The 21,002-nt window shown below is 41.8% G+C and overlaps 1 protein-coding gene across 3 annotated transcripts in view; it reads right to left on the reverse strand.

The window, feature by feature from the left end:
• The window catches only part of SPECC1L (sperm antigen with calponin homology and coiled-coil domains 1 like), a 125,718-nt gene that overhangs the window by 86,143 nt on the left and 18,573 nt on the right, over window positions 1–21,002 (reverse strand). For 2 of the 3 annotated variants that reach the window (XM_073629238.1, XM_073629240.1), the window contains exons 1-2: window positions 10,803–10,819; window positions 3,526–3,703 (exon numbers count right to left, since the gene is read on the reverse strand). In XM_073629238.1, the coding sequence (XP_073485339.1) occupies window positions 3,526–3,666 (141 nt within the window). In that variant the 5' untranslated portion in view covers window positions 3,667–3,703; window positions 10,803–10,819. Of the gene's footprint in view, window positions 1–3,525; window positions 3,704–10,802; window positions 10,820–21,002 lie in introns of those variants that run through there. The other variant, XM_073629239.1, reaches the window with a different exon arrangement.

The raw sequence follows: 21,002 nt of genomic DNA on the forward strand, positions 1-21,002 counted from the left end.
ATGGATGCAGCCAGACTTAGTGGAGGGAAATTTCTACAGCAATCTCAGAATCACAGTATATATAAAATAATATGCAAAGTGGTTGCACGGAAACTTCAGAATGGCAAAGATATTTTTATTACAAATTATGTGAGCAGACTGCAGTTCCTCTTTAAGGTGAGCGCTTTCTCCAGTTGGTTGGAAACCTTTTTAAGGGAGCTCATTTTATAATGGTGGATCACTAAGGTTTCTGAGGCCTTCACTGGTTGACAGTTAATGGGAAGAAATTGAATAGACTTGTTCAGTTTCTGGCCTTTTATTGTTTAGCACTCTTTAAATGTGTTTAGTTTGAACAATATTCTGATTAATGTTTATGTTTTATTGTATAGGAGATGTTATTGTAGCGCTGCAGTTTCTAATTTTTGTCATATGTTTAATTTTACACCAATTCACTGCAGATTGAATTTGGTTTGAATAGGCAGTGCAGAAACATATATGTTTTTACCATACAGAATGTCAGCTACAATAAAATAAAGCTGGAATATTTTGCCTGCTGTTTCACAAACTAGCACAACACTTTTCAAATACAGAAGCAGCACTTTCTTAAAATATTCTCTGCATTTTCCTCCCTTTTGAGTGTGCACAAAGGGTCACTTACCAGATGGTGTTGGCTTCAAGTTAGTATGATGGGTAATATGTGCTTCTGTGGTTTATGAAGACTTTACCCATCTACGAGGCAACAGCCATTTCCCAGTAGCATACCAGCTCTCCTGTCTCAGTCATACAGGTGCATTTCCAATGTTATATAGAAAAAACATAAAGGCGCGCATAGCACTGCATTAGCACAGTGAAATCTAAAGGATTCAATGCACTAGCGCAGTGATGGCGAATTTTGGCACACCAGATGTTTTGGAACTACATTTCCCATGAAGCTCAACTATACTGCAGAGTGCATGAGCATCATGGGAGATGTAGTTCCAAAACATCTGGGGTGCCAAGGTTTGCCATCACTGCAGTAGTGGAACCACCTGTGTGCCCTTTCTGTATTTTCTATGTAACACTGGAAATCCATCTGTGCAACTCAGGCACCAAAGCAGATATCCAAGCTGGTGAGAGCTACAGAGGAGAAGGCGGGACCATACCGGGGAACAGGGATCGCTTTGTGGAAGGGGAAAACCCACTTAAACAACTATCTGAAGTACATATTGATCCTATACCAACATGAGGTCAACATCATCTGGAAAGTGAGTGTATGTGAGAAAAGCACTGCTTGAAGAGGATTCTCTTTTGATTGTCTTTGAGAATATGATTGTTGTGAATAAATTCAGAGGTGGGGGGATTGAATAAACACATAATCATGTCACCACCTAATACCAATCAAGAGAATGTACGTAGACAAACCGGGATTTTATCCATTATAGATTTTACATGTTTACTAGACTGCGAATTCTACCAGCTGCTGAAATGTCTATGAGTGGTCCCCAGGCAGCTGGGGTATGAATCAGATTTCAGTTGCAGATACTTTTGATGTTGCTTGCAGCATCCTCTGAGCTAGTAGTCAGCATCAGCTTACACACCTGCAGTGCTTAGAATACATTTCTCAAAAAACATGAATCCAAACAGAGGTGAACCAATCTTCAGGCTATTCAGTGTTCATCGTTGTTACTAACTAAAGGCTACAGGTACGTGGGGCCAAATGACATAAAATGTGAGCATATTTCCCCACCCAGGAACCACAGCTGCTGCGTACAGCTGCTCACAGAAATCAATTACAGGATGCAGCTGTACCTGTGAATATGTTGGTACTTGTGTACATACACCTATAGATGAAAGCCCCAGGATGGAGATAGTCTACGTCCAGGGGGCGTGCGTCCATATACATACTTACGGAGGTACAGGAGTATTAAATTCCTGCATACAGATGCATTAATATGTGCAGCTGTACACAGCAGCTGAGGCTCCCAGGTGGAAAAATACACGCAAATTATACGTTCTACTGCCTTAGGTGACTGAGTGCAAGAGGCTTAAATTTATTTCACATGTTATGGGTTACCAATGCTGTTTTACCAAAGTGCTGAAAACAAGGTGAATATTAAGAAGACACTATTTTCTTTGTATTCATTGTTTTGCACAACTAAAGTTAAACTTACATTAATGGCTTTCAGTACGTAACTTTTACGTTAGTTCTGGAATATCTTCCTTTGAAATGAAGGAACCATAATGCTGTCTGTTATTAATGGTCCCATTGTGAATACTACAGGACCACTATGTGGCAAAACAGCAGTTTTCTATCTCCCCAGTTGCAGCATTGGATCTCTACTGTAGCCAAGGGAAGAACAGAGATAGTACAAATACAACCACTGATGCCCACTGCCTGACTTATGGTGCGTACACACGGTCGGACTTTTCGGCTACAAAAGTCCGACGGACGCCGACGGACCAAATCTGGCGGACAATCCGATCATGTGTGGGCTTCTCCGGACTTTCAGTGGACTTTTCCAGTCGCAAATCTGACGGACTTTAGATTTGGAACATGCTTCAAATCTTTACGTCAAAACTCCGCCGGACCCAGAAATCCGCTCGTCTGTATGCTAGTCCGATGGACAAAAACCCATGCTAGGGCAGCTATTGGCTACTGGCTATCAACTTCCTTATTTTAGTCCGGTGTACGTCATCACGTACGAATCCGTCGGACTTTTGTGTGATCGTATGTAGGCAAGTCCGTTCGTTAGAAAGTCCGCCGCAAGTCCGCCAAAAGTTTGTCGGACAGGCTGTCGGACTTTTGTAGCCGAAAAGTCTGACCGTGTGTACGCCCCATTAGGCTTCATGTACACATAGCCTATTATAACCGAGGCCGTGGGAAAACGCAGCAAATTCGTGGCGCGATTTTGCCCCGTTTTGCAGCCAGTGATCAAAACATTCCTATCCTAAACGAGTTTTGCATTCAGAAGAGGAAGTTTGAACCCCCATAACTACAGCAGCTCCTAAACAATCCTAAAAGACTATATGTGTACATGGACACATAGGCTTTTATGGAGTCGAGTTTAGGAGCTTTGGCAAAAAAACACCAAAAGCTCCTAAACTCAAGTTTAGGAGCTGTAGTGTACACGAAGCCTAACTCTCATATACAGAAAGGATGGAATAAACCATCAGTACAAAAAAATTCCTTACATCCACCAATCAGAATCATACCTGCCTAGCAAATGTGTATCTGATTGGTTATGCATCAAGCTAAGAAGAAGAGTAATCTAAAAGGCCATAATGGGTCACAGTTAAAAGTTCCCAAACAGTGATGGAGGTTGTCCAATTCATGGAAGGTATGATGGTGGAAGGGCAGAGCATGCTTCGGAAGCATCAAGCATAGTCCTATACCTGCCCCAGAATTAGCACTGGTTTCTAGAGTTAGAGAATAGGAGCCCTGTCAGTTATAGGTAACAGTCATTGCAGGATCCATATAAAACTAATGAATCTTCACTAAACATTTTAATCTGTGCCCATTCTGGTACATAGGCATTCTCATAGCATGAGCAAAGCTTGTTCTTTTACCTTTGATAAAGAAGATCCTGGGCGAGTTATCTTGGATGAAGTAGGTGCGTTGCTCTCGGATTTTGCCCTTTCGGTGCCTTGTGGTTTATTTGTTGCAGGTACTTTGGGGACGGAGCCTGCACTCCTGTTTGCTTTCCTCATCCTGGGAGCCCTGTTTGTGATGCATTTACAGCTGAATCTGTGTAGGAGGAAGAATAATATTAAATTCAACAAAATAAATATTGTCAATGTTCCTAATCTACCCTTACTTACAACACGAATTACTGCAGGTTCTTACGTATGTCAGTCAATTTTACTACTGGAATATTCATAGAGATCAGCCTGCATAGCATGTAGACTTATGAGGAGCCAGGGAAACCAAGAAGATCTGGTAGCTCTTCAAACCTGTGAACTCTCTGAGTTGGATGCAGAGTCTCCTTCTTTTAAAACCTCTAAGTTGAGTGCTTTTCACAGCTCTCCTCCCTTGACCCCAGACTCACAGGCTTGGCTGAGATCAGTGGGAGCCATTGGCTCCTGCTCCTGTCAGTCAACCCTGTGAGCAGAGAGCGGGGGCGGGGCCGAGCTGGGCTATGTGTCTGAATAGACACAAACAGCCCGGGTCGGGATCGAGTGCCTCTATAGGGATTTCAGCAGAGGAGAGGAGCCAGGAGCAACAGCGGGGGACCACAGAAGAGCAGTGTTAATTTTGACACCAAATTTTGATTTTGTTTTAGACATGTTTTAGCCATATTTTAGTCTACTAAAATCTCCAGAGCATTTTAGTCGACTAAAATTTCCAGTACATTTTAGTCAACTAAAATGTCCAGTACATTTTAGTCGACTTAAATCTAATGGGTTAAGTTAAATTGTAATGCATTATTTAAGCATTTCTCTAGAATTTCCAAACTTATTATATACTTCTGGAGTAAAAATCGAATAACGTGATAGTGGACATGGGAACGTAAATAGGAGTGAGGGATTGCACAGGGCAGAGAACTGGACAGTCTGGGGTGGCTGTTCTTTTACTCAGTGCTAAGCACTGCTCCTTGCTGGGAAGGGAAACACTCACCATGTGGTTTGCAGGGCATTGTTCCAGAACTTCCAGGCAGCAGGCAGACAGAGGGAGCCTGTCTCTCTCAGTCAATAGTTTGTCAGGGGGCTGAGGCTTTAGCTGACAGGCGGAAGTTCAGGTGGGTAAATGTCCCTCCTTCACATTTTCATTCCATTTTCATTTGATGAAAATTGGAATTGAATTTCACCATAGTTTTTGTCAATTGACTTAATTCGAATTTTATTTTCATTTAGTTTTCGTCACTGAAAACATGGAGTCGAAGAAAATTATGACGAAAATATTTGATGAAATTAACACTGCAGAATAGGAAGTTTGGGGCTGCTCTATGCAAAACCATTGCACACAGCAGGCAAGTATAACATATTTATTAAAAAAAAAAAAAATAGAAAAAAAAAAAAAAAAAAGCTTTACAATCACTTTGATCGCCATTTACAATCACTATGATTGCCATTATATATGTAACCGATTTTCTGCTTAGCAAAGGAAAAGGTCCCATCCATGCAGATGTATGTTCTTTAACTACAATTTGTAAGAAAACAGCCCAACAGATTTCAGACATAAGAAACTGTAGCTATCTCTTGATCCTATTTGTTTTAATTTCAACCCTTCAATTTTCTGTTCAAGGATCAAATAAGCTACAGAATCCCAAAAGAAAAAAAAAGGTACCAATGAGCAAAATCCCCAGGCAGTTTAATTAAAGCTGAATTCCAGGTATGGCTTATTTTGTTATAGTCATTATTATTATTCAGGATTTATATAGTGGCAACAGTAGAAATGTAAAAGGAGAAAATAAAGTTGCAATAGAATAAAATACAAGAAGGTTAAAGTGATTGTAAAGTGTTGTTTTTTTTTTAATTAGAAATAACAAACCTGTCATACTTACCTGCTCTGTTGCAGTGGATTTGCACAGAGCAGCCCAGATCCTCCTCTTCTCAGGTCCTTCTTTGGTGCTCCAAGCCCCTCCTTCCTGTCGAGTGCCATGCTGAGCCACAGCTCCCTGTGTCCATTCAGACACCGAGCCACGCCCCGGCCCTGCCCCCTTTCTTTCCTCATTGGCTGACTGACTTTGGCACTGCGCTGCTGTCTCAGTCAACGAGGAGCGGAGTCCCGGGCTGCCGAGACAATCCTACAACATCGCTGGATCAAGATGTGGCTTAGGTAAGTATTAGGGGGGCTGATGCACACAGAAGGCTTTTATCTTGATGCATAGAAAGCATCAAGATAAAAAAAAAAAACCTTCTGCCTTTACAACCACTTTAAAAGGGTCCTGCTCATAACTTGCCTAACAATCTAACAGGGTGGGGCAAGTGGTACAAAAAGGATAATTGTGGGTGATGAGCTGATGGAAGAATTAAATATTCGGTTGTTACGAGTTTTTAGGTATCACCTAAAAAAGGTGGCCAGAGGAGGAAATAGCCAGACAGATTGGGGTAGAGAGTTTCAAAAGGATGGGAGAGGCTCCGAAGAAGACCTGGAGATGAGAATGGGAGGAAAAGACAAGAGGGCAGGAGGTCTAAGAAGGAGCAGAGAGGACGGTTTGGGTGAGGTTTTGAGACAAGATTGGTGATGTAGCTCGGGGCAGAGTTGTAGAAGGCTTTGTATGTTGCGGTTAGTATTTCAAATTGTATTGTCTGGGCAATCAGAAGCCAGTGGAGGGATTGGCAGAGAGGGGTGGCAGACACTGAGTTGTTGCTAAAGGTAGATGAGCCTGGCAGCAGCATTCATGATAGATTGAGGAGGGGATAGCTTGTGGAGAGATAGGCCTATGAGAAGGAAGTTGCAATAGACAATTGCGAGAGATATGAAGGAAGTGAATGAGTAGTTGGTGGTTTCATCAGCTTAAAGGGGCGAATTTTAGAGATGTTACAGATGTGACCACTGCTGTCTTCCCAGGTCCTGTACTGAGTGACTCAGAAGATAGCAGAGATCACTGAGGCAGCAGTAGCTACTACAGTGATTACCTGCTTCTGCAGGGATCCTACAGGTATGGCATATGCATACTTACACCAATCCAAGCAGGACCAACGTAACTAGGCAATAAATTCCATATTTGGAGTTCAGCTTTAATGTGCCAAGTTGCAAATACATCATGATGCTAGATGACTAGAATACTAGATTAATATTTGATGAGTGGTTACCATAATTATCAGAATATTGGATTAGAAATACTATGAAAAATGATTGAGACATAATGAAGAGGACCTATAATAAAAAGTTAATAGTCGTGTTGAGATTAAAAAGGGTGAAACATTTTTCCTGGAAAAACGGCACTTCAGACTCCCTGATGTCTGATCACGATTAAAAACCCAGGCATTTGGGAAGAGGATCTTCAAAAGGAAGCATCAGACATCTACACACAAATACTTTCCTTCAGCATTCAAAGAGCTTACAGAAGCATTTATCCCAGAAAAGGGGGAAATACTGAAACAATTTATCCATACCAGCAAGAATATTAAAAGGGGTTGTAAACCCTCGTGTTTTTTTCACCTTAATGCATTCTATGAAAAACCTTCTGTCACTCAGCAGCCCCCCGAGCCCCGTTATACTTACCTGAGCCCTGGGTTTACCACAACGGGAACGATCACACCAGCTCCGGCTGATGTCTCGTGTTCTGATTGAATAGATTGATAACAGCGCAGCCATTGGCTCCCGCTGCTGTCAATCAAATCCAATGACGTGGGCACCAGGGGGGCGGGGCCAAGTCCTGCTTTCTATGTGAATAGACAGAGAAGCAGGACACGGGAGCATGCCTGAATGGGTGTCCACGAAGGAGAGCGCTTCTTTGACGGGGCAATCAAGAAGAGGAGGAGCCAGGAGCGCCGCTGAGGGACCCCAGAAGTGGAGGATCGGGCAACTCTGTGCAAAACCAACTGCACAGTGGAGATAAGTATGAGATATAAACATATGTTTTTGTTTTTTAAACCCTGAACCTTTACAACCCCTTTAACAGTGTAAATTTATTATTTCAGTAGAAGTCCAATTTATTAGGAAACTATTTCTCTACAAAGCTTTACATGTAAAAGCCATGCCTAAGAGTGGATACAGAAGGTAAAGTATTTTTCATAAGCCATAAAATTCTGTGCCTTTCCGATTTGGCTTAACTTCTTTAGGGACTTCAGGAGTATCTGTACACATACACACACTGTATATCAAACACACAGACTGTATATACTGTATTAGATTAGGTATACTGTATATAAAGCAGACTACAAGATACTAATCAATGCGTTTCACTGGGACCCATTCTTTACGGGCAGCACAGTGGTTAGCACTTCTGCCTAGCAGTACTAGGGTCATCGGTTTGATTCCCATCTACAGCACTATCTGCCTGGAGTTTGCAAGTTTTCCCTGTACCATATGGATTTTCTTCGGGTACTCCAGTTTCCTCCCACCCTCCAAAGACATTCTGGTAGGTTAATTGACCCTATTATGTGTATGAATGTGAGTTAGGGACCTTAGATTATAAACTCCTTGAGGGCAGGGACTGATGTGAATGTACAATATACATGTAAAGCGATGTGTATATAGTCAGCACTATAAAAGTACCTGTAAAAAACATCTTGCAGAATGCAGTGAAACAATTTTAAAACACAGGCCTATACCATGGCTGCAGAAATATACACGTTACAATTCAGATATACCTTGATCTTTCTGTGTATTCAGATACATTGACTGCCATTACTAACGAAGATTTAATATAGATCTGATAAGCTGTTGAGGAGGCAGTTTAAAAAATATATATATGCAGGCCCATCATCAACTGCTCCTTATAAAAACATCTAGAGCTCTGTTGTGGCCTGCCAGATTACAAAACATTTACAAGGCTCCCTGTTGTCTACATGCAGCTAATTAGAGCTGCATAGTATTCATGGATCTATGCCAAACTACAGATAAAAGAGATATCATCATTACACAGATTGATGCTTCTACACAGAACATTGTAACTAACATAGAAACAAACACGTACAAGTCATCCTATGTATTTGTATGGAAAGTTTTAAAATCCACAACAACCAGGCAGTTTGAGCTTCTTATGCAAATAGCCAATAAACTCTCTTGGGTTTCAATTTAGTATTTTCCGAATAGGATTAGCAGTGACAAATAGTTAATATTACTAGTTATAAAGTTATTTCATAAAGCCACTGTTCCTGGAGGCAACCTTCTGTTGATGGCACTGCTAAGCTCAATGCACTAGGACCAACTCCCACCTTGCAAGCACATCCAGCACCTACAGAACTTTGAGGCAGCGATCCTTGGATTGGTCTTTTGTCAGTGGAAGCTGTGTAACGGCAAATGGGAATGGCGTGATCTACTATGGAAGCTGCATGAAACCTTTAAAAGGTCAATTCAATATGATGCCAAGGCAGCAAACACTTTGGCTCAGGACCCACTTTTTAGTTTTTAGGAGAAGTACTTGGGTGAGGTAGAGAATGAGTGCCTCTTTTCAAACACCTGCCCGAATAGGACCATAGGGATGGCTATAGACAGCTTGATATTTGCTTGAGAATCACAAAGAGAGAGATCATGTAACCAGAGAAAGGATCAAACCCACAATGCTAGGTGCTAGTTATTGCCCCTAGGAGATTAGAAGAGGTCCAGTAGTCATAATGGAAATTTCTAATAAAAACTTGCAATGTTTAGTTATGACCACCCTAAGGCCTCGTGTACACTGCTGATGGTAAACAGACGTTTAGGAGCAGTTGGGCATTTTTTTTCAACTTCTCCTCTATGTTATCTTATCAGTACATGTACACAGAGTCGTTTATAGTCATTTCTGGGCAGTTGAGTTTAGAGGCTTTTTTGGAACGCAAAAAAATTATCCGCGGAGAGATCTCGCGCTGAGCTGGCGGAAAGAGGCGGACTCCGAGGCAGCAGATCCGCCTCGTGAGAATGATGCTGACACATAATTTAATACATTGCAATAGTCCTTATTTATCTTTGCTTGAGTAGGGTGCTGCAGGTATAAAATATTGCATGATGTTCTTTTTGTAAAAAGCAACAGGTAGATGAAGGTCTAAAAAAAATGAAAAATAGTTTCATCTCTGTTGAGTTGGCGATAAAGCTGGCAACATGACAGCATGTCGTTCACTATACATCATTGGCCACTTAGGATATAGGCAATGACGTAAATTAAACGTCCTTAGCAGACATAAAAGGTACAGCCTCCCAATACATGGTCACCAATACGTTCAGGTCATCTAACATGTCTGATCTAAGGACAGCCTGACTTTGTGTGGCCAATCTAAACTTGGAAAATCTACTTGAATATTGGTGACTCCCCCAATTTTTCTGTTTTTAGGCCTGTTCCTCTATTTGTGGCATACTCTGAGTGCCTGATTTGTCTGATAGACGGGAGGGTACTGCCTTTTTTTGTACATTTGACTGCAATTGACACTTATATTTGACGCTCTGTTACGGCTCATGGCTTGGTATCTATATGATCAATGTTTTGTCTCCAGTGTGCAAGTTTTTGGTTAAATAAATAATACAAAAAAAAAAGGATCTAATCTGGGATGGTTTATTTTCAAGCTTTAGCTGCCATAAAGGAGTCATTGCTGATCTTGCTTTATGAAAAAAACTAGTTGCCTGGCTGTCATGCATAAACACTTTCAGTCATTTACAGGGATCAGGTATGCAGATAAGACATTTTTTAGGGTACTTGCACATAGGGCTAACATATGAACCCCAGATTCCTGGCAGAAAATTCCTGCGTAAAAACACGCACATAAAAATTCTTCTAGGTTTTCCTGAGGTGTACCCTATGTGCAAATAATACTGTTCAGCAATGGCGATTTTTGTAATTTTTTTTTTTTTTTACTGATCTATATGCAGTGCATGTTTACATGCCTATGTGTACAGACCCATTAGAAAGAAGGGGCTGCATTTACATCAGTAAAATAAAAACGCCTGAATGTCTAAAAACGTGGTGTTTTCAGGCGTCCGTGTTAAAGAGCCCTTACTGATGTGCACATTTAGTTCAGGTCAGGGACTTAAAAGTAACTGAAGTTAAACTAACAATCAGCCAGCTACTATTTTCAGGAGGAGGTCAGCAATGGCAGCCCCTTTTGGTTACTTTAGGACAATTTACATTCATGTACTATAAATGACAGCTACGTCTGAAAGAAGACAACATATACTATTCTATCTGTACCACTAGTCTTGCCCTCTATATGAATCGGCATATACTGTATCCAGACATAAAACACAAGGAAAATGCATTGAGTACCTGCTGTTAGGCTGGTTGCTCTTCGGAGAACACATGTAGACAGGCTGTTCTGGACTATGTCTGATACCACTCCACTAGAAGACTACAGGATAAATTCACCATCGACTCCCCTCCCTCTCACCTTTCAAATAATCACAGCGATCCAATAGAACGCCACAACACTCGCATCAGTAAACGCTTTCAATATGGCACGTCATCGGCCGTGTAACCACATCGGAAGGGTCAAAAAGGTAACGGGATTGAAGTTTAAACCACGCACATGATGCCGAGGCTCCTGCTCACATTGCATGGTCATATCTTCCTTATTTGGAATCTACCATAAGACTGCAGGGATCCTGACAGGCATTAAACGTCCCTAATATTTGGAATTCCTTGGAAATGACAGACAAAAGAGGGATCCTGGTCTCCCCCATCTACAGCAGCCATCCAATAGTAAATATATTTATGAACATCTGGGCAGCACAGACAGACCGTTATGTATGATGGCTGTAAAAAAAAAAACACAAGCATAAAAAAAAAAAAAAAAAAAAAAAAAAAAAACACACATCGTTGTTCCTAGAGCTCTTTTACTTCCATTTCTAGACCACACATTTACTGATTCTTTCCAACCAGGGAAAACTGGAATCAGCCTGTTCTGATGTCTGGTATCAGTTGTTTTTATCAGCCAACAAAAAAGAAAATGCTGTACAGCCTAAAAAAAACAAAAAAAACAAAAACAAAACATAATTCTGTCTTTTATCAGAATCACAGATCGCCCAACGCTGAAGAATTTCACCTCCACGGTACACAACCAATGAACAGATCTATAGTAAGTCCTGGTCACAATAGTGCGACTTCGCAAGCGATCTGATCGTTTCAAATCACATGAGAAGTCGTACCCTATTGTCCGTAATGGAAACGGTCAAATCGGCGCAACTCTATTTGAAAGTAGTTCCTGCAACTTTTTGCAAGCTCAAGTGCAACTTGCATAGACATCTGTGCATGAGGTCGCATAGATGTCTTATAAGTCACACATGTATTGCATTGACATCTGACTTTGAAATCATGCGGCTTCAAGTGAAGTCGCACGATTTCAACGTCGCATTCAGTGTGACCGAAGACTTAAGTTTGTTTCACATACTGGAATATTTGGCAAATGGTCTCATGCTTCATGCTGGGGTCTTAAGCCCCATAGACATGATCAGAATATCGTACAAAAAATAGCGCTTTCTAAGCGATCGTACAAAATTCTGATCGTTAGTACACAGCTGTCATTCAAAATTTTCCAAAGGGACAAACACGAAAATTTTTCTCGTACAATACCAGATTGTCTGATTTTTGTTTACTTTTTTTGTGTCATGTGACAGTTGACAGACTGATGGGCACTGATAGGTGGCACTGACTGATGGCTAGCACTGACTGATGGGGACTGACAGGTGGCACTGATAGATGGCACTTATGAGCACTGACAGGTGGCTGGCACAGATAGGTGGCACTGATAGGCAGCACTTATGGGCACTGACAGGTGGCTTGCACCGATAGGTGGCACTGACAGGTGGGTTTCACTGATAGACAGCACTTATGGGCACTGATAGATGGCACTGATAGGTGGCACCGACAAGTGGCTGGCACCGAAATGCAGCAATAAATGACATGAGGAGAGGATTTATTTTTGAAATGCTGTGCTGCGACACCCATGTTGGTGCACCCTGCTGCAGTAAGCAGCAGCAGACATCTTGTTACACCCAGCTCGAACTATATGAGCTGGGTGTAACAAGATGTCTGCTGCTGGCTTACTACAGCCGAGTGCAGGGTATACCAAGATGGGCGTCGGGATGTTCAGCCACCGACGGCTCTCTGTTATCTCCCTTTTTTCTCTGATCTCTCTCTCTCTCTGATGTCTCTCGTATGTCTCTCTCTCCCTGATCTCTCTCTGTAGTTTTGTACCTGGATCTCCGGAGGAGATAGGAAAGTGAAAGTAAACTCAGCTTTAATCTCTGTCACAGCGAGGTATAGGGCAGCAGAAGACACGCCCCCTTCACACACACCCCCTTGTAATGTGTATCATTACACAGGCTGACTCCGCCCGCCCTCTCTGTCCACACGCTGACTCCACCCGCCGACCAGGTATCGGATAAGGCATCGGGAGCATTTGTGCAAGCACAAGTACTCGCGCAAATGCTCAGTATCTGTCCCGATACCGATACTAGTATCGGTATCTGGACAACCCTACTTGAAGGGGTTAAAATGTGCTGAAGCCTGTAGCTGCATGCATCACCCCGGTACTAATTTTTAAAGCCAGCGGTTGGCTTTTTAGTGATAACAACTGATGCGGTATCGTAGTTTGTCGCCATTCCACCAGTGTGCACAATTTCAAAGCATGACATGTTAGGTATCTATTTACTTGGCGTAACATCATCTTTCACATTATACAAAAAAATTTGGCTAACTTAAATGTTTATTTATTTATTTTTTTAATTCGTGAAAGTGTGTTTTTTCCCAAAAAATTGCATTTGAAAGACCGCTGCGCAAATACCTCGTGACATAAAATATTGCAATCGCCATTTTATTCTCTAGGGTCTCTGCTAAAAAAAAAAAAATATATACACACATACATACACACACACACACACACACACACACACATTATATATATATATATATATATATATATATATATATATATATATATACACACACACATATACATACACACACCTACATACAGTGGCTTGCGAAAGTATTCGGCCCCCTTGAACTTTTCAACCTTTTGCCACATTTCAGGCTTCAAACATAAAGATATAAAATTTGAATTTTTTGTGAAGAATCACCAACAAGTGGGACACAATTGTGAAGTGGAACGAAATCTATTGGATATTTTAAACTTTTTTAGCAATTAAAAAACTGAAAAGTGGTGCGTGCAAAATTATTCGGCCCCTTTACTTTCAGTGCAGCAAACTCACTCCAGAAGTTCAGCGAGGATCTCTGAATGATCCAATGTTGTCCTAAATGACTGATGGTGATAAATAGAATCCACCTGTGTGTAATCAAGTCTCTGTATAAATGCACCTGCTCTGTGATAGTCTCAGGGTTCTGTTGAAGGCTGGGTTCACACTGCTGCAGTGCGGGAACGCAGCGAATTTACTGCGGGTTCCCGCATCGCACCAACTCGCACGGCAGTTCACACTGCCATATGCGAACTGCTGGGGAGTGTCATACAATGTTAATGACACCCCCAGTTCAGCCCACATATCGCACTGCGAACTGACAATTCGGACATTTTCGGATCGCATAGGTGTGAACACCCATGCGATCCGATTCTGGTCCGAACTAAAAAAAGGGTCCTGTGCGAGTTTGGACCGAATGCGGTGCGATATCAGCCATACTATCTGTATGGCTGATATCGCACAGCACAGACATCGCATGTGATGTGAACAGCAGTGCGCTGCGAATCACATACGATGTCTGCCACCGCAGCAGTGTGAACCCAGCCGAAAGGGCAGAAAGCATCATGAAGACCAAGGAACACACCAGGCAGGTCCGTAATACTGTTGTGGAGAAGTTTAAAGCCGGATTTGGATACAAAAAGATTTCCCAAGCTTTAAACATCCCAAGGAGCACTGTGCAAGCGATCATTTTGAAATGGAAGGAGTATCAGACCACTGCAAATCTACCAAGACCTGGCTGTCCCTCTAAACTTTCAGCTCAGACAAGGAGAAGACTGATCAGAGATGCAGCCAAGAGGGCCATGATCACTCTGGATGAACTGCAGAGAACTACAGCTGAGGTGGGAGAGTCTGTCCATAGGACAACAATCAGTCGTACACTGCACAAATCTGGCCTTTATGGAAGAGTGGCAAGAAGAAAGCCATTTCTCAAAGATATCCATAAAAAGTCTTGTCTAAAGTTTGCCACAAGCCACCTGGGAGACACACCAAACATGTGGAAGAAGGTGCTCTGGTCCGATGAAACCAAAATCGAACTTTTTGGCCACAGTGCAAAACGATATGTTTGGCGTAAAAGCAACACAGCTCATCACACTCAACACACCATCCCCACCGTGAAACATGGTGGTGGCAGCATCATGGTTTGGGCCTGCTTTTCTTCAGCAGGGACAGGGAAGATGGTTAAAATTGAGGGGAAGATGGATGCAGCCAAATACAGGACCATTCTGGATGAAAACCTGTTGGAGTCTGCAAAAGACCTGAAACTGGGACGGAGATTTATCTTCCAACAAGACAATGATCCCAAACATACAGCAAAATCTACAAAGGAATGGTTCACAAATAATCGTATCCAGGAGTTAGAATGGCCAAGTCAAAGTCTAGACCTGAATCCAATCGAGAATCTGTGGAAAGAGCTGAAAACTGCTGTTCACAAACGCTCTCCATCCAACCTCACTGAGCTCGAGCTGTTTTGCAAGGAAGAATGGGCAAGAATTTCAGTCTCTCGATGTGCAAAACTGATAGAGACATACCCCAAGCGACTTGCAGCTGTAATCGCAGCAAAAGGTGGCTCTACAAAGTATTAACGCAAGGGGGCCGAATAATTTTGCACGCCCCACTTTTCATTTTTTTATTAGTTAAAGTTTCAAAAATCCAAAAGATTTCGTTCCACTTCACAATTGTGTCCCACTTGTTGGCGATTCTTCACAAAAAATAAAAATGTTATATCTTTATGTTTGAAGCCTGAAATGTGGCAAAAGGTTGAAAAGTTCAAGGGGGCCGAATACTTTCGCAAGCCACTGTACATATACATATATATATATATATATATATATATATATATATATATATAATGTTTGGGGGTTCTAAGTAAATTTCTAGCAAAAAATACAGATTTTAATGCAAATGTCAGAAATAGGCTTAGGCATGAAAGGGTTAATTAGTACAGTTTTCCTCCAAAAATACAATACAAATACACTACAACACATTACATCACTTCCGATTTTTAGTAACCTATACATTTTAGATATGGAGATTAGCATCCAAAAAAAAAAAACTGACGATCATTCATCCGATAACCTCATCATGCCTACTAGGCTTTAGGGACTCTTATACTAGCTGGCCAGCAAAAATCACTTTAGGATGATAAGTCAATAAGACATGCCATTCATTCTGAATCCCACCCATTTGGCTACCTGTGTGGAGTTTGCATGTTCTCCCTGTGCCTGCGTGGGTTTCCTCCCACACCACCCTAGTATGTGTATGTATGGATGCGAATTAGGAACCTTAGCGTGTAAGCTCCTTGAGGTTCAGGGACTGATGTGATTATACAATATATATGTAAAGCGCTGCGTAAAATGACAGCGCTATATACACTCACTGGCCACTTTATTAGGTACAGGATGGACATGGTCAGCAACAATACTCAGGTAGGTCGTGGCATTTAAACAACGCTCAATTGGTACTAAGGGACCCAAAGTGTGCCAAGAAAATATCCCCCACACCATTACACCACCACCAGCCTGAACTGTTGGTACAAGGCAGGATGGATCCATGTTTTCATGTTTACGCTGAATTCTGACCCTACCATCTGAATGTCGCAGCTGAAATTGGGACTCATCAGACCAGGCAACGTTTTCTCAATCTTCTATTGTCCAATTTTGGTGAACCTGTGTGAATTGTAGACTCAGCTTCATTTGCCATGTGAACAGACCACTGAGCACTTTTGTTTGTCTTCCTCCAAAGGTGTGTGGCGTATCCTTATCTCTTGCTGGATTCGACATCCATTACCAGGGTTCCTGTTTGTGAGCTTATCACTTTTTCTACACCTCTCCGCCCCTTCATATCTCACGGGGGAAGAATAGTGGACCACTTGGAAATTTCTTCTTTTTGGTTTTTCTTTACTATATATATGGTCATATACCAGCTCCATATCTACCATGCAGCCCAACCACCATGATGGTGCGAGTTGGCCAGTACTTTGCTACTAATTATACTCTCCTGTGCCTCTCCTGAAGAAGCAAGGTTTTCCTCACGAAACACGTCGAGACTAATAGCACTGTGGGTCCAGATTGATGGTGGTTATTTCTATGGTATATATAGTTACATAGTAGGTGAGGTTGAAAAAAGACACCGCTTTAGGTTATAGGTTCCATGGAAAAGTTCTTCATACGCATTTCAAGTGAAATATTATTCATTTATTGATGTTCATCGAAAAAAAAATTGCATTGTATGTTGTTTATAAATGTCTGTCAATAATTTTTTCATATTTTTTATATATTAGGTTTAAGGTGTAACACTTCAAAAGTTCAGTGGGCTAAATATTTTTTGTTGTGTGTAGACTCAGTTACCCGTTCTTAGCTGACAGGAGGGGCTGTAGCCCATCTGCTTCAAGGTTTAATGTGTTGTGCATTCAGAGATAGTATTCTGCATACCTTGGTTGTAACGAGTGGTTATTCAAGTTACTGTTGCCTTTCTATCATCTAGAATCAGTCTGCTTTTGATCTCTGACATCAACAAGGCATTTTCGTCCACACAACTGCCACTCACTGGATATTTTCTTTTTTCGGACCATTCTCTGTAAACCCTAGAGATGGTTGTGCGTGAAAATCGGTTTGAACTTTACCAAGTCGTCTTCACCACGTCTAGATGCCCAAATGCATTTGAGTTGCTGCCATGTGATTGGCTGATTAGCAATTTGTGTTACCAAGCATTTGAACAGGTGTACCTAATAACGTGACCGGTGAGTGGAAGTACCTGTAATAAATAAATACTATCCAAATTAACCACAATTGGCCTTTTAAACGTACCTGCATGCGGCAAATGCAGGCACTGTTTGGGTATTCTGACACCCACAGGCGCCCCTTTAATGCAATCATGGATGTTACAGCTGTAGAAGCAAGTAAGGAAAATGGCTTGCAATCAAGATAAGTCTGGAACAGCATGGGATGCATTTACAATGATTGGTAAGGAGCAATACAAAAACACAAGGGTACATAGCATTAGTGATGGTGAACCTTGGCACCCCAGATGTTTTGAAACTACATTTCCCATGATGCTCAACTACACTACAGAGTGCATGAGCATCCTGGGAAATGTAGTTCTAAAACATCTGGGGTGTCAAGGTTCACCATCACTGCTCTAGAAAATCCTAACCAAAAATTCAACGAGTTCCACATTCATTAAAAAGTGCTTCTGAAGCAAGTGCCCAAAGCAAACTATAAATGCCCATGTACACAGGTCCTGGGCTGGACACGGCTCTGGCAAAGAGGAAAGGTGAAAGTGAAGACAAATTCACATGGAAGAAGGGCCAGCAATCCATAACATAAATCCAAAAAGCAGTGCCAGAAATCTTTTAGGCAAAGTAAGCAGACACATCTTGTAAAGTGCTGGCTTTTTTTTCTTTTCATTTGTGGCAGTGCCACCACAGTTACATGGCTTTTTGAGCTATGTGTGCTGGATGGTGAAATGTACATTACATAACTGTACAGTCACACAATCAAGGAAAAAGAAACAGCCACTTTAAATGAAAGCTGTGCTAACAGAAATACAGGGGGGCTGCCATTCCTACTAGGGATACGAACTAGTTTCTTGGCTGTCTCTGGACCTGATGTTTTCTGAGTGAAGGTCCTAATACCAGCATGAAGATTAGAAAGTCAGAGAAGAAAAAGGTTGTGAAAAGCATACTTGTTCCAGGTCAGTGATTCCGAAACTGGCTCAGCATGACAGCCAGAACTAGTAACAGCCATATCCTCTCAATATAGGTTCCCTTATTATAGGGATGGAACTTCGTTGTTTCTTATAAGCAAACTAGTAAGCCAATGTGAGTTGGGGAAAAAGTAAGAGTAAAAGCCTTCACAAGGCTCCAAGTAGTCTGTGTATCTAAGAGGGGTTTTCTTTTTACATCTGCAGTCTTAGGCAGGCCATATATTATATATTTTCTTTTTCAACCAGGGGGTTAAACAAACAAAAAAATAAATAAATAAAAGTGCCGAATCCCCCATCAACACACTTGGTGATGAGGGAATCCTTCCCAAAGCACTATTGTGTTCTTCCAGCAGGGAAGGCTCAATACAATTCAGTGATCAGTGTTGCTGGCTATAGCCGGCAGCACAGATCGTTAGGGAAAAACCTGAATGATCCAAGCTAGCCCATACATGGATCAAAATTAGGCCGGTCCGGCTGAGTTTTTATCCATGTATGGTCGGCTTTAGGTAAACATTGAAACTGTGGAGGCATTCACACACAAGTGTGAGAACAAGCTATTTTGGAGTGTTTTACGGATATATTTAGTCTTCAGCGCTTTTGTTTTGTTACCAATGGAAAGCTGGTTACTGAGAGGTGGAGTAAGTGGTTTAGTCTTTTAAAATGCTCATTTTCAGGCATTTATGCATGTGCTCCCACCTTTCTGAACTTGGCACAATTTACAAATCATGGTATTTTGGTTGTTGAGCATTTTGGACCTTTAGGCCCCTTTCACACTGTTGGACCGTTCAGGTCCGCCTGTCAGTATTGTCGGCGGACCTGAACGGGCGCTCCATGCTAGTCTATGGAGCGACGGATGTCAGCAGTGACATGTCCGCTGACATCCCACCCGGTCCAATCCTCTAAAAGCAGACGGATGCCTCTACGTTCAGATCGGATTGGGTGAGATCTGATTAAAAAAACGGACATGCTGTCCGTTTTCGTCCGATCTCTCCATAGAAACCAGCGGCGCTTGACAAGCCCCTCCCCGCTCAGTGAGCAGAGAGGGACCTGTCATCCGCCGGCTCAGCAGAGATCAACGGACAGATCTCCCGCTGAGCTGACAGACAGAGGCGGACTCCATGGCAGCGGATCCGCCTCGTGAGTATGAAGCCTTAAGCTTCAATCTACAAAAACACTCAAGTGTGAATTAGAGATGCAAAGCAACAAGATTTCTTTGATGTTGAAAAGGGGGGAAAAAAGGGGGGATCCCTGGGTGATTCATGGCCCTCAGCACCGTACCATCATCACACCCTGTAAGCAACACACCTCTGGGGAATTTTATATCCATCCCATTGTTGTCATTTATTAACAATGCCTCACTTTTTGGGAAACTATACAATTATATTTTATCTACCCTTGATCTACATCACGTGCCTGGCTCCTGAAGACTGGCCCCAGGCATGAAACAGGTTGAGCTATAGATGCTGTGTTTTTTTAACTATAACGTTTACAAATATTTTATGCATATTACCTTGACAATAGGTTTCATGGGTATTTATATCAATTCCTCATAGGATGGTTATAGTTTATCGACTTATTCAATGATAGGGATCAGTGAGGCATTGGACTATGTATCACTCTATTGTAATAATTGGTTTACCCTTAATGCTGGGGATTAGAGAGGCCCCAGATCATACTGGCATAATTCTGTACTGTAATTGTTTTATACCAAGTATGAATCAAATTGGACCTTGATATATTATTACCATAATATACTTTGTTTAGGAATTATTAAATACCCAACTTACTTATTTACTCATCTACTTATTCGCACCCGCATGCTCCATTTAAAGTCCCGATCCCCCCCTCTTACACCCCCCCCCCCTTTTCAACATTGACAGGGATGGAGGAATTTGACCCTACCAGGCTATGTCCTCATTTAAAGTCCCAAATCTCAATTCCTCTCCTTTTTTTGCTGGATTTCTTTAATGTCAAGTTATTCATTCCCAAAGATCAAGACAAATACTCTGGAGTTGGATTCACTGGACTTAATAGTGGCCGACAATGTAAGCCCTTTCTGGCCAGCTCTTCTATTCATAGAAGCCAGTACTACAGCTTCTATGACTGAAGCATGATCTATGAATGGAGTGAGCAATCATCAGCCCATCCTCTATACATAGATTACAATTCATTCATAGCAGCAGTAATTACAGATTATATGAATAGAAGAGCTGAGCGGAATGGGAGGCATACTTTGAGTAAACTTAGGCTTTACAACAAAACTACTCTTGTCCTTTCTTCCCCCTTTGCACTCACCTCACTGACCCCATCCCATCCCATCCTCCCCCTCCACAGATGTGCACTTATCGAGATCCAAGGTTGCATCCTCTGGGGACTGTTTAAACCCAGAGCCATCATTTTTCTCTCTCCTAGCCAAACCGGAGCATTACAGCCCCATAGATTTCTATGCGGTCTCTCCCGAGGCCAGAGACAAAAAGGTACACGAGTCCCATGAAAGTCTATTTAAAAAAAATAAATAAATAAATCACACAAACAGGTCTACGTCTTTCTGGTCATCACTGCTTTTGCC

This window comes from Aquarana catesbeiana, linkage group LG01, assembly GCF_042186555.1.
Source record: "Aquarana catesbeiana isolate 2022-GZ linkage group LG01, ASM4218655v1, whole genome shotgun sequence".
Lineage (NCBI taxonomy): Eukaryota > Metazoa > Chordata > Amphibia > Anura > Ranidae > Aquarana > Aquarana catesbeiana.